This window comes from Pleuronectes platessa, chromosome 9 (assembly GCF_947347685.1).
Source record: "Pleuronectes platessa chromosome 9, fPlePla1.1, whole genome shotgun sequence".
Taxonomy (NCBI): Eukaryota; Metazoa; Chordata; class Actinopteri; order Pleuronectiformes; family Pleuronectidae; genus Pleuronectes; species Pleuronectes platessa.
This window is the reverse complement of record NC_070634.1, coordinates 7,550,428-7,568,923: the sequence shown is the minus strand read 5'-3', so window position 1 is coordinate 7,568,923 and position 18,496 is coordinate 7,550,428. Positions and strand designations below refer to the sequence as shown.

Below are 18,496 nucleotides of genomic sequence, written 5' to 3'. Positions count from 1 at the left end.
CGTGTCATTGTATTTTACCTAAATGCATTAGATTAATTGATATCAGTTTGTATGCAAAGTCAATGTATTTGAATAGCAGCTATAATGTTGTCACATATGTCAGACGGAGTCATCCCATCTGATTCAACTTAGACAATAGACATTTTGAATGTGTATCTTTAACTTTATGTCCATACACACGCATTGGAATAAGATGAAGCTAACACAGTTTAAAGCAATCGGTTTTTTAAGGTTTTTACATAAATGCCTCATGGGTGCACACATCTCCTACGTGATCCCGTCACTCCTCCGGGCTCGCTGATTGGCTGTGGTAATGACCACCTCGGCGCTGATTGGATGGTGAGGTGAAGCTGGGGAAACGGGAAGCTAAAAAAAAAATCTGGTCAACTGAAGTGCTCGGAAGCGTCAGTGCCACAGTTCTCGTGTTCGCGGAGCAAACGTTACGGCGAGAGAACGCACCTCAGCCGGTCGCCGCTGCACGAGTCAACATGGGCTGTTTCTTTTCCAAGAAGTCCAAACGGAAGTCGGATAAAGAGGATCTGACGCCGACAACCACCACCGTCGACACTGCGACGACGGGCAACGCGGTTCCCCTTGGCAACAACACCGACGAGGCTCCGAAGCAGTACAGCTGGGACAAGAGAGAGAAGGTAACCGAGCTCACTGGAACAGGAAGCTCATACTGGGAGGGCTGTGGCAGGTTCTGGTTTTAGATGCTAACCTGTGGTTTTCTGTTCAGCTCTACAGCCTTTAACTTGAGCTCTCTCTCGCCTCCAGGTAGCTGATACTCGTTCTCCACAGTTCGCTAACTTCTTTTACACCTTAAACCTGCGGCTACATGAAGATTTAGGTTATTTTTAAATGAGACATCATTAAATGGAAGCTGCCCTGCGCCCTGTTATTCTCCCCGGGTGTCAGTGACCCTCCTGTTACCACCTGTAGCGTTCAATAATGGCGATGTAGGTGTTTCTGACTATTTTTCCTTGGCGCTGCAGAGATAAACCTCCACCAGCTGAGATTGACTGCGCGGTATCACGACACATAGTCGCGTGACATTCAGTTCCATGTTACCTAACTAGCCAGGGGATGCACTCGAGGCTCGTTGTGTGTTGACGACACCTGAGTTTTCGGCTCAACGCCCGCTCCCTGTCTCTCCCTCACATTTCGTGTCCAGAGTTATCTCGTTATCGGATTACTACACAAAGTTGTGTAGCTCGCCGTTGTACAGCTGACCGCACTCACAGGCGTTAACCAAGCGGTGGTTCAACTTCCGTTTTGACTCACTGCTTGTTGCACTTTTGAAATACTCCACCATTTGAGTCACAGCATAGCTCAACAACTTGTTTGCAATAATTAACACTTACAGTTTACAGCTGTCACTTTGGTTCCTACATTTGCATCCTCGAATGTTAAACTGCATCCTGTATATAGTTTTAAAGTGTTGTACGTGACTTTTTTATATTAAGCTTCTTTTACTTTTTTAATTTAGATTCAATTATTGCTCTGCTGAGCTGATCTGTCCTTCTCGTCCAAAACATTTCATTTCATCGTTTACCGTGTTCACATTCGCATGATAAAAAACTTGAACCACATGACCTTCAACTTAACAGGGTTAAATGTCACATTTATCGTGGTAATAATTATCGATAATCAACCCATATCAGCATTTTTATTTAGATAAAACATTTTGCCATGTTGGTTTACCGTTGCTTGGTAAATAATACTCATATATGGAATGCTTAACAGTTTTATGAAAGATCACAAATTCATCATTATGTAGGTGTGTCTTAAAAGCTTAAATGTCCAATGTTTCATGGAAAAGTAGAGTTGGATGATAGAGGTGGGAATCTATCAGATACAAGTGTGTCAGAAATGTTGTCGCTCAAAAGTTGCTTTCAGACGTGCACTGATCTCCAGATATTCTACTGAAATTATCTGAAGGGGCTGTATGAGAAAAAAGCAAATGTACGATCGGATGCTCCAAACCATCTCCAGAGTTGGTCCTTCCAATAAATACTCTGCCGAGTCTCCAAATGAGCCCATCTGAGAATTCAGTGGCCTATTAACCAGGGAGTTCCCCACTAGCGGGTTGGCACAACGGTGACGGTTCTTATGCAGCAGATGCAAAACTGGAGGGAAAAATAGACGTCAAAAGAAAAAATTGTGCCATAGACGTAGAAGACACCGATGAAGATATCAACTTGGAAAGACAACGGGATTCAAGAGTTCTTGTCAATAAGGTGTATTGTGGTGTAGATCCGAAATGTTGTGCATCTCTAAATGTATTGTTTAAATACTCATCTGGTCACTTTTCTCCTCACATAGGTTGATCCCAAAGACTACATGCTGACAGGTCTCAAAGATGTCACAGTGGGCCGACTCCCTGACAAATTGAATGGGCAACAGTTTGTCATCCAAGATTGTGAGAACTGCAACATATACGTGTTTGACCACTCGGCGACCATCACCATCGATGACTGTGTCAATTGCCGCATTTTTCTTGGACCTATCAAGGGCAGCGTGTTTTTCAGAGACTGTAAAGACATCAAGTGCGTGGTGGCCTGTCAGCAGTTTCGCACACGGGACTGTAAAAAGATGGAGGTTTTCTTGTGCTGTGCCACTCAGCCCATCATCGAGTCGTCCACAGGCATGAAGTTTGGCTGCTTTCAGTATTTCTATCCGGAGCTGGCCTTCCACTTCAAGGACGCGGGTCTCAGCATATTCAACAACAACTGGAGCAACATCCACGACTTCACGCCAGTGTCCGGCGAGAACAACTGGAGCCTGTTGCCAGAGACTTCAGCGGTTCTGGATTTTGTACCAGCACCAGATACCGAGTCTGAGTTCAAATCAGTGCGAATCTCGGCTGACCCCACTCGCAGCATTGTGCCTTTAACAAAGGGAGGGAGACGTAAGGCCAGTGAAGAGTCCTGCCTGTTTGTCTTCTTCGCTGGGGAGTACAGCACTGCAAATTCCCGCAAACTGATCGATGAGGTGAGAGAGTGAGGAAGTTTCGCTTAATTTAACACCTGATTATGAGGTGTTGTTTAAATGGAGAAGTCTTTATTTGTATTTGAATGTGAGAGGTAAAAGGGCGGTGGCTGTATGCCTGTCACCAGGAGCACCACCCAGGGTTTAAGAGATTACTTACTGATATTAAGACAGGTTTAGGTAAAGTCAGTCATGTTGGAAAAGGTTGTTGTGCAACTATCACACTTGCAGCATTGTAGAAGGAACGAAAGTTTACCACAGAACCATAAATGAAGTAAAATAGTGAGGAAATCTAATCAAGCTTCACCTCCACTGGTTGTGGATTCATCTCAATCTGAAGATGGTTATCTGTCAAATCCAGTCAGGTATGTGTAAACATGAATCTTTTTTATGTCATCAGTATCCTATCAGTGTTCAGAGTAATATCATTTCTTTGTTTTAGCTAACTTGCTAAGATGGCTGTATGTTATTCGAGTATTTGAGTTATGTGTTCCGTCACATAAGCATGAGACTGGAATAACATGCGGAGTCTGCAAGACACTGTCACTCTGCGTGTTGACGTGGAGGATTTTTCACATGCTTGATGGTTCACTACAACCTTTGTTATCTAACCTCCCTTTCTAAAATCTAATTCGAACAGGCGTCTACTAAAGGTTTTGTGCTGATCCAGACAAAGGAAGTCTCAATGCGACCTGAAGACGTGAAAAGAGTCTTCCAACACAGTGCAGAGGATCTCGTGGAGTGGATCACCAAAGGTAATTCGTGTGAATGCTGGCACATGGGCCACACTGGTTTTTCCTCTTTAGTTATTACTTCTCTTCTTGTGTACATTGTTTGGTTCACATTTTTAGGCTGGTTCAGTCACGAACAACCTCAGCGTTTTCCAACTGGTTTCAACTCCTCCAACATCCAAACTTTCATCTTGTTCAGGACATTCTCGATCTCATTTTCTTACATCAACTCCTCATATTTTTTGAAACATTCAACTTTTTCTGCAATAAGTATTGCAGGCTTATAAAGTTGTCATTTCACATTTCTTGCATCTTGGAGGTGTAAAATGGTTACCTTTTTATTATTTTTCACCTCGTCTCAGCAAAGCCTTTCAGCATTTCATAATTTACACCAATTTTCCACAGGAAATGCATTATCTCAAATGATGCAACACATATTAAAGCAGAACACAGTGACACATCCACAGCATATCTTAAAATGCCTTAAATAGAGCCATTTACCATTGCTTCACACTCACATGATTTGTATTATTAATACTGCTGACTACCAGTTTCCCAGTGCCCATTTGGTAAGCACTGCTGAAATCAGTTAAATCAGTATTTGAATATGTTTATGAGGACTGGAATTGTTCACGATCCCCATTTCCCTGGTAAGCGGTTACTGTTTCATAACCAAAGTGTGTGTCAATGTAACTGGACTTTTGTAAAGAGGAGGGAGACATGTATTTAGCTGTAGTGTGAAGGTAACTGTAGAGTTGTAGTTGCTGCCCTGTTGTTGTGCTGTAGGGTTTTGACTTTCATATCTTACCACAAAAGGCCCTGTGATCGCCCTGGAGCTGAATGGTGACGGAGTTGTGGAGGCCTGCAAGAACATCGCAAATGAAATGTTCAGTGGCACCAAGGTAATTACACTTTCTTTGTGGCATCTGTCTTTTACCGGTTAAAAATATTTTCAAGAACTTAGAGTAAGTTGTGTTTCTTTTTCCCCCGCAGGTTTTTGTCTCTGATAACAAAAACACATCCTCTCGAGATGTGGACAACTTCTTCAATTTTGCAGACATGCAGATGGGCTTGTGAATTATAGAAATATCGAACAAACTGCTGGTCATTCTCTGAATCTTATTTTCTTAACCACCTGCTACCCAGATCTGGTTGAATGCCAGTGGTGTTGGGACTATTTGCCTCTTTTAAAAATGATAGGTAGGAATGGTAATTATTAAGGACTAGATTCAGTCTCTTATCATCCAAAAAGATTTGCTGTAAACCACTTAATATCCATTAGTTGCTACGAGTGCTGTGAATATTTATATTTCTATGAATGTATTTGATAAGCCTGTTGCTTTTATCGATTGTGAATGTAGTTCTTTGCTGTAAATCGGATTCAAGCATTTAAGCATTTGTTTTTTTCATTACTGTCTTTAACCGTTGACACAGTTACAAAACATGAGCACAAGCCTGAGGGGAAATATTTGTAATAATAAATCATATTTTTATTTCCTGTAAGGATTTATTTGTGTATATGGTTTAGATTGTGAACTTTTCTCTGTTTTAAGGTGTGTACATTTGAAACTCGCTGTGTAGGTGAGAAGGCCAAAGCTGAATTTTGAAGAGCTTGAGTGTATCTTGAATTCAGATCAATTGAATGTGAGTTATGTTAAAGTTGTATAAATGCTGAGTTTTGATGTAGGCAACTTATGTTATTAGTTTAGAAAAACAATCTTTGTAACATTTGTTTTATACTCCACTCAATGTTTTTGTATAGAAACAATTTAATGTTCTCCATCGACATTTTTAGAAAAAGTGTCCTCATGACGACTTCAGTGCTGTTATGTATGAAATAAATCATTGATAATGGTTGTAGACTGATAAACATCAGTCAATATATAGTCAATCTGTCTTTCTGAGTTACTCCAGTTACTGCATGTCTCACTGTACATTACTGTATTTCTAGCTTTAGGATCATCACTCATCAGATTAGATATAAACTTTCCTCTGTGTTGCAATAGAAGCCAACTGCTTAAAGATTTGAGCATTTTTAAATGTGAAGTGTGAGTCATGGAATCTTGAATTAACAAATGCGGCCTCTTCCAGTGTATCACAGTTTTGCACCTTTCACTTCAGCTATTTTACTGCCACCTTTTTTAACAACATTTCATCGTTTGACTCACTACAAACATTCTAGGTCGCACAGCCTGCAGCTTGACCTCGCCCAGTCTGTGCTGCAGTCTTGTCGTCTAATCGTATATTAAGAACAGAACACATTCAGCACGTTGCAGATGTAGGTAAGGCTAAATATTGGCCTGAAATATCAAACTGCAGACTAAAACAACAGTGACTGTGTGGTAAATATATATCAGCCTCAGTGTTGCATTTAATGGGGCAGGCAGGGGGGGTTGGTACAGTTGTTTTTTATACTGCATGTAAAATGTCTGCCATGGTGTAATTCCATGTATAATTTTGGAGATAAATAAAGACTGCATTCATGAAACAAATTGATCATTAACAAACACTACAAAATAGTCGAGATCTGCTTCTTCGATAAAATAAGTTATCAGGGACATCATCTTTAGTTCAGGTCAACGCCCAGTGTGTAAGATTTAGGAAAAGTGGTTCTATTGGCAGGAATTGAATATAAAATATATGTAATGATGTTTTCACTAGTGTTTCATCTTAATTGTACTAATTGTTTTCTTTACCCTAAAAAAGCCCCTTTAAATTGAAATACTTTATATTTAAATTGAGAGGAGGTCCTCTCTGCGGAGGTCGCCATTGTTTTTACAGTATCCCCGACTGGACAAACAACACCTTTTGAGTTTTTATGACAACCACAGGCTCTCTTTCATGTTTGGAAGCAGAACATATATATATATATTATTTGACATATAACAAACACTTGTATAACTTATAACTCTAATCATATCATTATTTAAACGTACTGGCGTGACCCTTATGCTTTTTATCTATATACTACATATGTAGATTTGTATTCCCTTTAGGAGTGGCTCTTGAGAAAGGTTTATGTCGTCTTTACAATAAGATGACATATCCACCCCTGGTTGCCCTGTTTTCATTGGTTGGGACTAGATTGTTGTCTTTGTTCCCACTGTGTGCGTGGATAGAGGTGGACGCCGGTGGACAAATTGAGCGTCCCCAGGATGGAGGGAACTCGGCGGGGTTTAGGACCCGGCGGAACGCGCGGTACAATAGAGCCGTTGTGCCGTGGTGGTGGAGGAGGACAGATCGCAGCTCTGGAGATTCCCAGTCAGGGGGACACACAAAAACCATCATTGAACCCGCAGCCAGGAGCAGAGACCCAGTTTGCAGACTGTGTGTGTGTGTGCGCGGGTGGACGTGGCGGAACCGAAGCGGACAGCAGCGCGTGTACCGGAGGTAAGACACGGAGGGATGTGAACAATATGCCCGTGTGTCCAGCGGGGCTCCCTGTGCCAGGATTTGCCCTGGATGCTTTATCCAGGCCACGGGGCCTCCTGCTCCCACTACTACCACTGTCTGCTTTCACTAGACCCTGCCTCAGTGTGGACGTGTGTGTGATGGCTCTCTCTACATTAGACTTTGAAGCAGCTTCTCAAACCTCCGTCCTGCTGCCTCTAGGAAGTGACATCTTTGTATGGTGGTGGCGCCCATGTTTGATTTCTCCACAGTCTGCAGTGTAGCCCGCTCCAGGCCTGTGTGTGTGTTTGTTTGGCGCCAACCAGGCTCTTTGGGCAGGGCAGCCGCTCGGCGTTAGTTCATTCAAAGCCCTCGATCTGCGTGTAGCTGCAGCTAACAATATAGCCACGGCTAGCCGCTACATGCTAGCACATTACATGCCATATAAAACACACAGGAGACCACAGTGGATGATCCCGTTAACTCAAATCAGCGCTTTTGGAGCGCTGTGACGTCATTTCCGTGCATGTTACATCACAGCCTGCAGTCACTTTACAGCTGCTCTCAGACATGCACTGAGCTCCACATCATCTCAGACTCTGAGCTTCTTGTTTCTCTTCAGTGTGATGGGGGTTAAGAGCAGAAAGAGCTTAGTCAGGCAACAAAAACATGGATGAACTGCCATGTTTAACTCTCTCTACCATCCAAGTCTTTCTTTGATTACATGACAGCTGTATACAGTTTGAACAGACAAGAGACCCACCACACTTTGATGATATATTGTTTTCCTGGTGCCAAATGTAGATGTAACAAGGGCAGGCCCCTCCAGGTCTGCAAAATGAGGAAATGCTAGAAATGGAAAAAGGCAAGTAGCTCTCAGACATGAACTCTGGAGGATGTCATCACAATTGGGTCTGCACTTTCTGTGGTGGTTGCCTGTCACACAGATTATTCGCTCAAACACGTTAACAATAACACAGAAGTCTCTGCTGCGTTCTGTGGTGGGAGGTTTTGTATTATTGCCGTTGCGGAGATCATGTGTTTTTGTGAATAGCACATCTCACCGGTGTCAAGCCGTATCACCAAAAGCTCTCTTGAAAAAATTGGATAGTATCCAGAGTTTTTATTAGAGGACTGTTGGGAGAAACTCCGGAGCCTCTCACTTTTGCGTTCTCACATACGGACCTTCAGGAGATAATTCAGAGTTCAGTGGTTGTCTAAAAGCAGCTTGACAAATGGTGTCTGGTCTTTAACCACTGTAGGGTGCTGTCTATCTTGAGAGTCGTTTAACATAATAACTGTTAAACGTCTTTATGAAACACAAGCAAGTCCAGTTACCTCCTGAAGATTAAAAAAAATCATTATCCAGTGTCGAAGCCTACAACAGTGTATCGGGCCCAGATTGAAGAAAATAATTCAGAAATTTGAGAATATTGTCATAATATTAAGAGTTTAGTCGTAATATTACAAGGGTAGTTTTATAGAAAATAGGCAGCAGGGAGAACCCATCCTCCCCAGACTCCTACTCTCATTTTATCTGGTTCCAGAGAAACTACAAAATCCATTTAAATAGCTCACAGATCAGTCAACCACTACCTAAACTTACCTGCTCTACAAAACTGAGACAATTTCATTAAGTCTCTTTGGTTCTTTCTTCAGAATAGACACAGTTTCTTGCACAATTGGTTGGCAAGTCCTGATACTTATAATATAAGTAAATATTTTTTAAAGTATAACTTAACAAGATGCTCCACGTTCGTCATTTAAACGCAGACAGGCTAATCCTCTCATACCCACGTCTAAAATGACACAAGGTCCAAAATTTACAATTTTATTTTCATAATATTATGACTGTTTTCTCCTTTGTAAGTGGCCCCAATATTCTTTCTCCCAAGGTGACGTCTTCACTTGCTGGTTTTGTCTGAGCAACCGTCCAAAATCGAAACATATTCACTTCACAATTATATAAATCTAAAAGCTTAAAAAGCTGTATGAAACCAATAATGTTTGATTTAACTTTTTAAATCACTTTGACACATAATCAAATGTCAAAAGGTTTCAGATTAATTTTGTCTTCTGAAAACACTGATTCTGATTTGTCTAAATATTAATTCTCATGAGGTTCTCTCTAGTCCTGCATCATCTCTGGATTAGAGCTGAAGAAAAGATTTGCCAGCATATTGATTATTTTGATTGCCAGGAAAGTAATTGGCATCTATTTAATATAATTGTGTCCATTTTTGGATTAAGGCGCTCTTCAGTACTCTATCACACAGAGCTCAGTGTATTCAGACCAGGCATCTGTCAATGGCAGGTCCCTGGTCTAATGGTTACTGCAACACAGTTTGCTGCACTGTGTCTGTGCTGTGTGACTTGTTCTTAAAAATAGCATAACATTTTCACCTACAAACATCTTAAACATTTATGTAGACTATGATATGGAGCGGGATTGGCTTTATTCCCTCTCCCACCCCTCCTGTCCTCATTAGGAATGTGAGGCATGTCCTGTCTGTTGAAACAGTGTCCTGTATTGGGGGCTACACCACGTTGAATTTCCTTTAAACATTCATGGTTCAAACTGTGGACTTGAAAGAAAGACAACTAAGGAATTTAGCTGCTGAATTTTATTTGAATTATTCGCTGATATTGTTAGTGGGTTAGAATATTGGCATATTTTATTCCAAGGTCTTTGGGCCTAACCCTAATATGACAATGTAGACAGAACACATGCTTATTGTTTACATGCAAACATATTTGCTTATGTGACTCTTATATTTCTTCTTTGCAGGAAGGGAGTTGAGCAGTTAAGGGTTTATTTTCTATCAGAGGAAACCACTAGCATGCTTTTCAACTTGAAATTTATGGTGAGTAATTATCTTTTCTCCACCTCCTGTAGCAATTTGAAATTAATAAGATGCTTTCAGACATGTACTGAACTCAGGACATCTGAAACTCTCCAGAGGGGGCAAACATCCGAGTTAGTTGCTCTGGACATTTTCCAGATTAACATTTGATTCCCTCAGCAAAATGTAAACGTCAAGTCCTGACTCCTGGGCCCAGACTCAACCCCTTTTGTTGTGAACATGACTGACCCTAATAAATCTCCTGCTGAATTCTTCAAATGGGATTTGAAGAGTTCATGTCTTAAAACGGCTTTACTTGAATTGAACAAATTCATTTTATTCCATCTTAAATGAATTTCTTTTGAACCGTGTTTAAAGTCTGTCATCTCTTGTGCTCTGCAGGATGTTACAGGATGAAACGTCTCAGGTCCTCAAGCAGCAGCGACAGTTCTGACAATGAGAGTGAGTCATTTGCCCCTCAAGACCCCACAGCCTGAACTTGGCTGTATTTTATTTTCTCCTCTGCAATTTGATCAAATCTCTTTTTCTTCATTTAGGTCCCTCAACCTCCTTCTGCTCGTCCAACAAGTATGGCGGCAAACCTGAAACCCCCGCCTCCAACCCGAAGAAACCGGCTGAAGTAAGTTCCCATCGACAACAAGCTCTGCATACTGGGTTTGTTAAATGTAATGACCAGTGTTGGACTGACTGTGCTGCCTCGCGTCCCCTCCCCTCTCCCCTCCCAAAGGTGTTCAGAAAAGACCTGATCAGTGCCATGAAGCTGCCAGACTCGCACCATGTGACCCCAGAGGACTACTACCTGCTGGCAGACACCTGGAAGCAGGAGTGGGAGAAGGGAGTCCAGGTCCCTGCAAGTCCAGACACCATCCCAGAGCCGTGTGTCAGGTAAACACTGACTGTTACCAAACACTATATCACTGTTTGAAGATACTTGCATTTCTGACAGATTTGCAATGGGTTGTCTGTGCTCAGGATTGTTGTGGAGAAGCCCAAGGAAGTCCTGTACACCCACCAGAGGAAGTACATCCAGTGCTCTTGTCAGGAGTCAACTGAACCAGGTTATGTCAACATCAAGGAGCTGGCAGAGGCCATGTGTCGCTACGATCTGGATGACATGGACCTTCACTGGCTGCACGCACTCAACCGAGAGCTTGACCGCATGGGTAAGGAGCGAGATTGTAAAGGGATAATCCATCTTAAAATTCACTTTGCACAATCCCGGTGATAGATCACATCTACAACAGCAGACATCTGTCCCCCTGAGACACAAATAGGAGCTTTAAGATTTGGAATCATGATGTTCTTACAGTCTAGGCTTTCTCTGACCATGTGGAGCTTTGTCTCTGTGTGTCTCCCAGGGGAGGAACCCATAGATGAGCTGACGATGGAGCGCACCCTGGAAGCCCTGGAGAGGCAGTGCCATGGCAACATGAAGCACGCCATCGAGACAGTGGAGGGTCTGGGGATCGAGTACGACGAGGACGTTATCTGCGACGTGTGCCGCTCCCCGGACAGCGAAGAGGGGAATGACATGGTGTTCTGTGACAAGTGCAACATCTGTGTGCACCAGGTAAACATGAAAACACCTTTCAGCACTCAGGCCACACGTGAGCTCCAAGTTCGGTCATTTGATTGATCGGATATTATCAGAATGTATACTGGTCCAGTCACTACTGTCTTTGTATTCAAGAGTGGACAAAAGGCCGGCTAAAAATATGTTTAAAATTATAAATGCACACAAAACCAGACATCATAGTATATCGCAGCATATACATTTTTTAGCCAGATTAGTTTAATTGGGACTTAAAAGTCTTAAAAACTCTACAATTCTATAATCTGAAACATTGGCCTTTAGTCTGAAGTATGTTAAGATGTTTCGTACCTTGTCTTAAATATGTTTAGGAAGGTCTTAATTATGTGAGGATTTGTTTAATGCTACCTCCACCAAGCTCTATGAATTTGTTTAGAGAAATGTTTTGGCGAATTGCATAGTTCCTAATGTCACCATATGTTATAGCTTTCTCTCAACGGTGCTTATGTACACTGTAGTAAAACTACAAAAAATCCTTAAGTGGAACTCTTGATTACAATGACCATCATAATTAATAATAATAACATTAACATCGGTAGTGTGGGTGCACACAAACGTCACTCTCACTTGTAATAAATTCTGAGCGACATGTACACAGAATAGGGAGTGAAAGACAAGAGAGAATTTTATTGATGGCACTTTCATGTACGAACACAGCTGCAAAAAAAATTATGAGGTCTGTGTGGACGGTAGCAGCTTTATGGACAAGAGCGCGAGTGCACTAGTAAGTATGCAGGACTCGACCGGAGGCTAGTGAAGATGGGCTTGGTATAAATGATAACCCTGGCTGCTGGAGTATGGAAATACTGGAGCCTGACCAGGACCTTACAGTTTCCCCCGTGCACTACTCCATTGCAGTATTCAAACATTAAAAGGAAAAACAATGATTGTTAGTACCTAAATCTAAGTGTATTTATTCATCTGTTGTTACCAATGAATCTGTCAATCACATAATGTTCTAACCTGCTCTTCTCTCCTCAGGCCTGTTACGGCATCGTCAAAGTGCCCGTTGGAAACTGGCTGTGTAGGACGTGCGTCCTCGGCATCGACCCGCAGTGCCTTCTGTGTCCCCAGAAGGGCGGTGCCATGAAGGCAACACGTGCCGGCACCAAGTGGGCCCATGTGAGCTGTGCCCTGTGGATACCAGAGGTAAACGCCCGTCTCCTCTGCGAGACCTCTTGACCTCACTAGGCAGTTTTTACATTAATAACACCGTCAACATTCTCAGACCACACTGAATGTTTCGCTGTCGTGCAGGTGAGCATCGCGTGTCCTGAGAGGATGGAGCCCATCACCAAAGTCTCCCACATCCCACCCAGCCGCTGGTCTCTCATCTGCAGTCTGTGTAAACTGAAGACCGGTGCATGTATCCAGGTGAGTGTGAATCTATGCATTCATTGGTGTCACCAGAACAACACAGTAAATGTAAACATTAACGGTGCTATAAGTAAGTTTTCTATGCTGCCAGCCGTGGTTTCTCTGTGGGAGCAGCTGGAGGTGATGGCCACTTACTTGGTTTTAATACTGGCTGTGTGCAAAGTGTAAAAAAGTAAGCCTTTACATAAATTCCACTTCTCCAAGAAGTTGGTTGCTTAATCCTTCGAGGACATTGCAGTTGTAGCAATTCATTCAAATACAGTGGAAAACAAGTCTCCATGTAAACGTGTGTAAACAAAACTTGTGCATTTTTACTTTTCTCCATCTAATTTCGACACTTTATCTTGTTTAAAGTTTCATTGCAACACAAACATTTTTTTTAAATAATGAGATTTCCGAATTTCCGACATATACAGGCAAAGACAAACCAAATCATGGTAACTCAAGTAATGAACGGAACATTGGTTTTCTTTAAATAACCATTATTTCCCCTCCGATCGCAGTGCTCTGTAAAGAACTGCACCACTCCTTTCCATGTGACATGTGCCTTCGAGCACAGCCTGGAGATGAAGACCATCTTGGACGAAGGGGATGAGGTCAAGTTCAAGTCTTTCTGCCTCAAGCACAGCAAATGCAAACCTGGGGAGGCCAGCCTGAGCCCGGCACGCTCCAAACCCCCCATAGAGGTGGTGAAGGTGGGCCAGCGGGCGCAGAGACTACATGAGCTGGAGGAGGAGTTTTACAGTCTGATCCAGCCGGACGAGCTGGCGCGGGCCCTCGGGCTCTCTCAGCGCTTGGTGGACTTCATCTACCATTACTGGAAACTGAAGAGGAAAGGGAGCTTTAACAAAGCTCTGCTGCCCCCTAAAGAGGAGGAGGAGAACCTGGTGCTGCAGCCTCAGGAGGACAGCATCCACACACGCATGCGGATGTTCATGCACTTGCGACAGGATTTAGAGAGGGTGGGTGCTTTATTTCTCACTGCAGTGTGTTGTTCTCTGGAGTGCTGAGTCTCAGCTCTTTTTCTGCTTAGTCTAGGACATTTCTCTGTTCACACTCTATTTGTTGTCTTAATTTTATTCATCCTATAGTTTGCCTATTCCTAATGGGTTTTTTGTTTTCAAGGAGGCTGACAGATTATGTGCTTGTAATTCACATTTTATTCTATTAACTCAGAAATCACATTTTACTATGGTAGATGCTGAGCAGTAGAGTTTGCATATTCTATATATTTTATCAATTTTATTGATAAATATATCCATCACAGAAATCTCTCCATACAGCCACAGTGCACTAAACAGCTTAAAGCTTCTGTCTTGCTCAGACTCACAAACTGAAAAAGTGATTTTCCAGAGCTGACTTCTGATGCTACAAATCAAATTGTTTGTGTATTATGACACAGAATTATAGCTTATATTATATCAACAAGGAGTTGTAAAACTAAATCTGAAAACCAGATAAATGTTTTCATAGGGCATTATAGACGCTTAAGAGAAAAAACAGCCACACAACATTACTGCGGTATGAACCCTTAAGTTGCTATCGGGGGAGGAGGAGGAGATGTTCTCACAGTTCTCTCTTCAGGTTCATATAATGATTATGTGCTACTGTACCATTTTTCAAACCCTTACTTGTGAGAAGAGAAGGCGTCGTAATGTGAGCTTCACAAGGCACGGGATTGGCTGGTTTACTACCACCCACCTCAGGGGACGTTGCCTCTGTGTGTGCTGTGCATCATAGCAGACCTGACTAGTTGTTCATGAAATTAGTTGCCAACTAACAGTGAATTGATTAAATCAATTAACCGTTGCAGTCCTGTAAAAAAACGAAAGGAAATGAAATGATGAACACGTGTGATGAACCTTTTCACCTGACACGCCGTCATGTCCGTGTTCTGCAGGTGAGGAATCTGTGTTACATGGTGAGTCGGCGGGAGAAGCTGAAGCTGCTGCAGAGTAAATCCCAAGAGCAGATGTTTAACTTGCATCTGCAGCTAATGAACCAGGAGCAGTCTGCTGGTGAGATGCCTTTTTTGTTATTGTTATCTATTTGGTAATATTATATTGTGATCGCCAATAACCGATCTGCCATGTTTTGTCTCCCGTCATCCGAAGGCCTTCCTGCTTCATTCCCAGTGGAGAGTACACTGTTCCGTCCTCCTCCGCGGATTACTCTAAAGCTAAAAATGCCCAAAGCTTCAAATCTTGGAAATGGTCATTGCAGTTCCAAATCTGGTAATGGGCCATTGTGTCCGGACAATAGGGGTAATGTTTCAGAATACACAGGTGAGGGGCTTGGTCAGGGTAAACCTCAAATGCACGGCCGTGTCCGGCGAGACGAGCGATCCAACGGCCGACTGGCTTCCTCGAGCCACTCCATTAACCCAACGCTGCCTGTTAAACCAACCGGCAAACCGCTATCCCTACACGCTGCACTCCACGGCCACTCGTCCAACAGCAACGGCAAGCTGGAGCAAGACCGAGCAAAGTCTAACGGCCGCCTAGAGAAGTTTGCGGCCCAGAGGGACAGCTCCTGCCAGACTCCCATTCACCAGGACGCCTCAAACGACAAGAGCAGCTTTCGTAAGTCTGCCATAGAGCACTTCGGCAGGTCATTCAAAGAGGCAACCATTAACCTGGTACGGACCACAGAGGACCTGAGGGCCTCTGACAAACTGTCCCGCAAAGCGTCTTCCAAGGAGCGACTGTGGGCTAAACCCGTGTCTGAACACAAGGTGAAAAGCGGGCGATCATACCAGGACAGTGACGGATACTGTCCCGACCTGGAGCTCAGTGACTCAGAGCCAGAGGCCAAAGGGCGGCACCAACGGCAGGTGGACACTCCAAGGGAAGGGGTCAGTCGGGGGAAACAGTCGCTGGGCTCCCGGCACCCCATGCAAAGGTGACAGCTGTGTTTTCTTTCTTTTTTTTGTTATTGTTGTAGTTTTTTTACTCTTCTCACTGCCACCGATGTCTCCCGACCCTCTGGCAGACTTCCTAAGTGCCAGGCTGCCTCTCTGAACACATTTCAATCAGGGACCAGACCAAGACCCAGCGCTCACGTTGCTGTTCGCTCGAACCAGAAGATGTTTGACGGGTGTTGTCGTTGATAGCGGCCCAGTAGAGTTCACCGAGAGCGTAGCTGTTACAGTGTTGATTTAACAGGAACAAATCTGTCTTCTGAGATTATCATGCTTGCCTTTTGTTTGTGGCCAGCATCACATTTTGTATTAAACAGCCCTGTTCCCCTGTACACAGGCTCAATCTGCCTTTGACTAAAACTGTTGTACATATGTTGTTCAAATTGGGATGTAAATGTTGTGTTACTGAAACACATGTTCCACTTAATTGATCCTTCACTGTCACTGTGGCCAGATATTAAAACTGAAACGGCTAATGGGAATCCTGTAGAGAACTCCAGCATCTACTCCACCTGTTTCCATTGTTTTCCTCAAAGGTGACTGACATGGTGGTCTTTACAATCGTTAAATAGTGGAGTCATGTGATTCTTAAACATGAATGCCTTTTGTGTAGGATTACACTTTCCCACAGTGAGAACCTTCAGTTTTTGCAGGTGGTAAAACAATCAGGTTCTTGCCTATAAGGGAGAAAATGCCAGAAAATATAACTGCATCCATCGGGAATGACTTGAAACTGGATGAATAAAGGCAAAGACTGAGTACAGCTCTTTCCTTAGATGGTAACATGATCAGCCTTTATCACAACTGTATTATTTTTATTGAAAATTGAGGAGCTTGCCAAATATGAACCAATTTTTAATACAAAAAACTTTATTTTATTTAATAAAAAAAAGCTGAACGTCTCTAAAGCAGCCGTGACTTTATAAAAACAGCTGTACAAAAACTGCCTAAATAACAAACCTTGTAAAAGTTGACCAAACTATGATTTAAAGAGGACGTGATCACACAGGGCAGTATGGTGGTGCGGCAGTTAGCACTACTATTTCACAGCAAGAAACTGGAGTCACATTGGATTACTCTGGACACTTCAGCTTCCAACCACAATCCCCCTGCCAAACACATGCAGCTGTAGCTTAGGTTAACTGGAGACTGTACTTTGAAGGTGTGGGGTGAATGGTTGCTTGCCTCTGTATGTCGGCCCTGTGACCTTCTGGGGACCTGTCCATGTTGTACGTCAGGGTGAATCCTTCATCTCTCCCAATCTCAGCTGCGATTGGCTCCCGATCCCTCAGAACTCTCAAAAGTAGAAGCTGTATAGATGAAGAACAAATACCAGTTCTTATGCCTCCATGCAAACGACAGCTGTGGAGACATGTTTGCATTTTGTCCGACCCTAAGACCCATTGTTGTGAACGCGATATCTCAGGAACGCCAATTATGGAATTTCTTCAAATTTGGCACAAATGTTCACTTGGACTCGAGGATGAGAGCGGTTCAGTATTTGTTTGTTAAAGGTCACTTTGACCTCACAATGTTCTAAACCATTGTGGCAATAAGAATTACAGCAGAGTGATCATGGGTGCAGGGAGGTCTGGTTATGTAATATAATTCAACACCATAACTATGACAGAATAAAAGACTTAGCATATTTCACAAAAACAATTTTGTGGTATTTGTTTGGCACCCAGCTGCAGTATTCACGTGGCATAATTCAGTTGTAATGTCAGTACGTAACAGATTAATTCAAATATACCAATAAACACAGTTGAAATAAACAGTTGCAAAGGGGGTGTTACACCTGAGTTGACCATTCAGAACTAGGTCGAGTAAAATCACCTTTTCAAATGAGGGAAGAGGAAGTAGGTGAAACTGAATCGGTTTCCTCACCTCTAACACTAACTGAGAGCAGGGAGGTTCATGCCAGTGAACATTACCAGAAGTAGACGCACTACTTGTTCCGTAAACCAGAAACTTTATATGCTGAAGTGAAACATGGTTTTCAGCTCTGACCTACACTATGTAATCATTTCACAACTGCGTTGTGTGTGTGTGTGACTTTCCTCCTGTGCAGCATCAACTAACACTGTCAATGCATTTTTGTTCAGTTCACCTTCTCAAAACAAACAGTCAAGGACTGACGTGGATTGTCAATGTAAAACAGGTGCACAATTCAACACTCACATCCAACACTTTTTTTTACCCCAAAATAAGGGCCCACATGCATTTGAACGTGCTATGTTATGTTTCTCCTTTGGAAGGTAAAGTTTTCAAATAAAATGTTAATTAAATAATTGTGTTCTTTGTGTAAATAGATGAATTTTATGAAAGTGGATTTGTTAAGAAGGCTGGTATTAGGAAGGAAGACCAAGATAAATGAATGACTACTGACAAAAAACACAGGCAGGGTAGGCTACATGAAGTAGTTCCATTGTTTATTATTTCATGATTTTTATTAGTTATTTAGATGTTTGGCTAAATGTCGGCAGTGTCGAATATAGCAACTGCACAGTTTGTAGCCAGGCAAAGCTATTACATGTTATACCTGTGGTTTTCTGTCACCTTAAGTGTGTCAGTGTGACAGCACCAGGAAAGTGTTTACACTAAATGAAAAACAGCCATTAGATAGATAGAT

At 42.6% G+C, this 18,496-nt stretch overlaps 2 protein-coding genes across 2 annotated transcripts; both read left to right on the top strand.

Moving 5' to 3' along the window:
- Window positions 1–385: 385 nt before the first annotated feature.
- On the top strand, window positions 386–5,613 carry rp2 (RP2 activator of ARL3 GTPase). The gene is made up of 5 exons (XM_053430854.1): window positions 386–650; window positions 2,326–2,994; window positions 3,632–3,746; window positions 4,539–4,624; window positions 4,716–5,613. Exons 1-5 carry the CDS (start codon window positions 489–491, stop codon window positions 4,797–4,799), a joined length of 1,116 nt encoding a protein of 371 aa, XP_053286829.1. The 5' UTR covers window positions 386–488; the 3' UTR covers window positions 4,800–5,613.
- Window positions 5,614–6,700: 1,087 nt separating this feature from the next.
- jade3 (jade family PHD finger 3) lies at window positions 6,701–16,772 on the top strand. The gene is made up of 12 exons (XM_053431257.1): window positions 6,701–7,112; window positions 9,901–9,976; window positions 10,358–10,417; window positions 10,513–10,595; window positions 10,704–10,861; window positions 10,949–11,139; window positions 11,335–11,546; window positions 12,549–12,716; window positions 12,825–12,941; window positions 13,448–13,906; window positions 14,845–14,962; window positions 15,059–16,772. The coding sequence occupies exons 3-12, from the start codon at window positions 10,369–10,371 to the stop codon at window positions 15,847–15,849; spliced, it is 2,346 nt and encodes a 781-aa protein (XP_053287232.1). The 5' UTR covers window positions 6,701–7,112; window positions 9,901–9,976; window positions 10,358–10,368; the 3' UTR covers window positions 15,850–16,772.
- The last annotated feature ends 1,724 nt before the right edge of the window (window positions 16,773–18,496 follow it).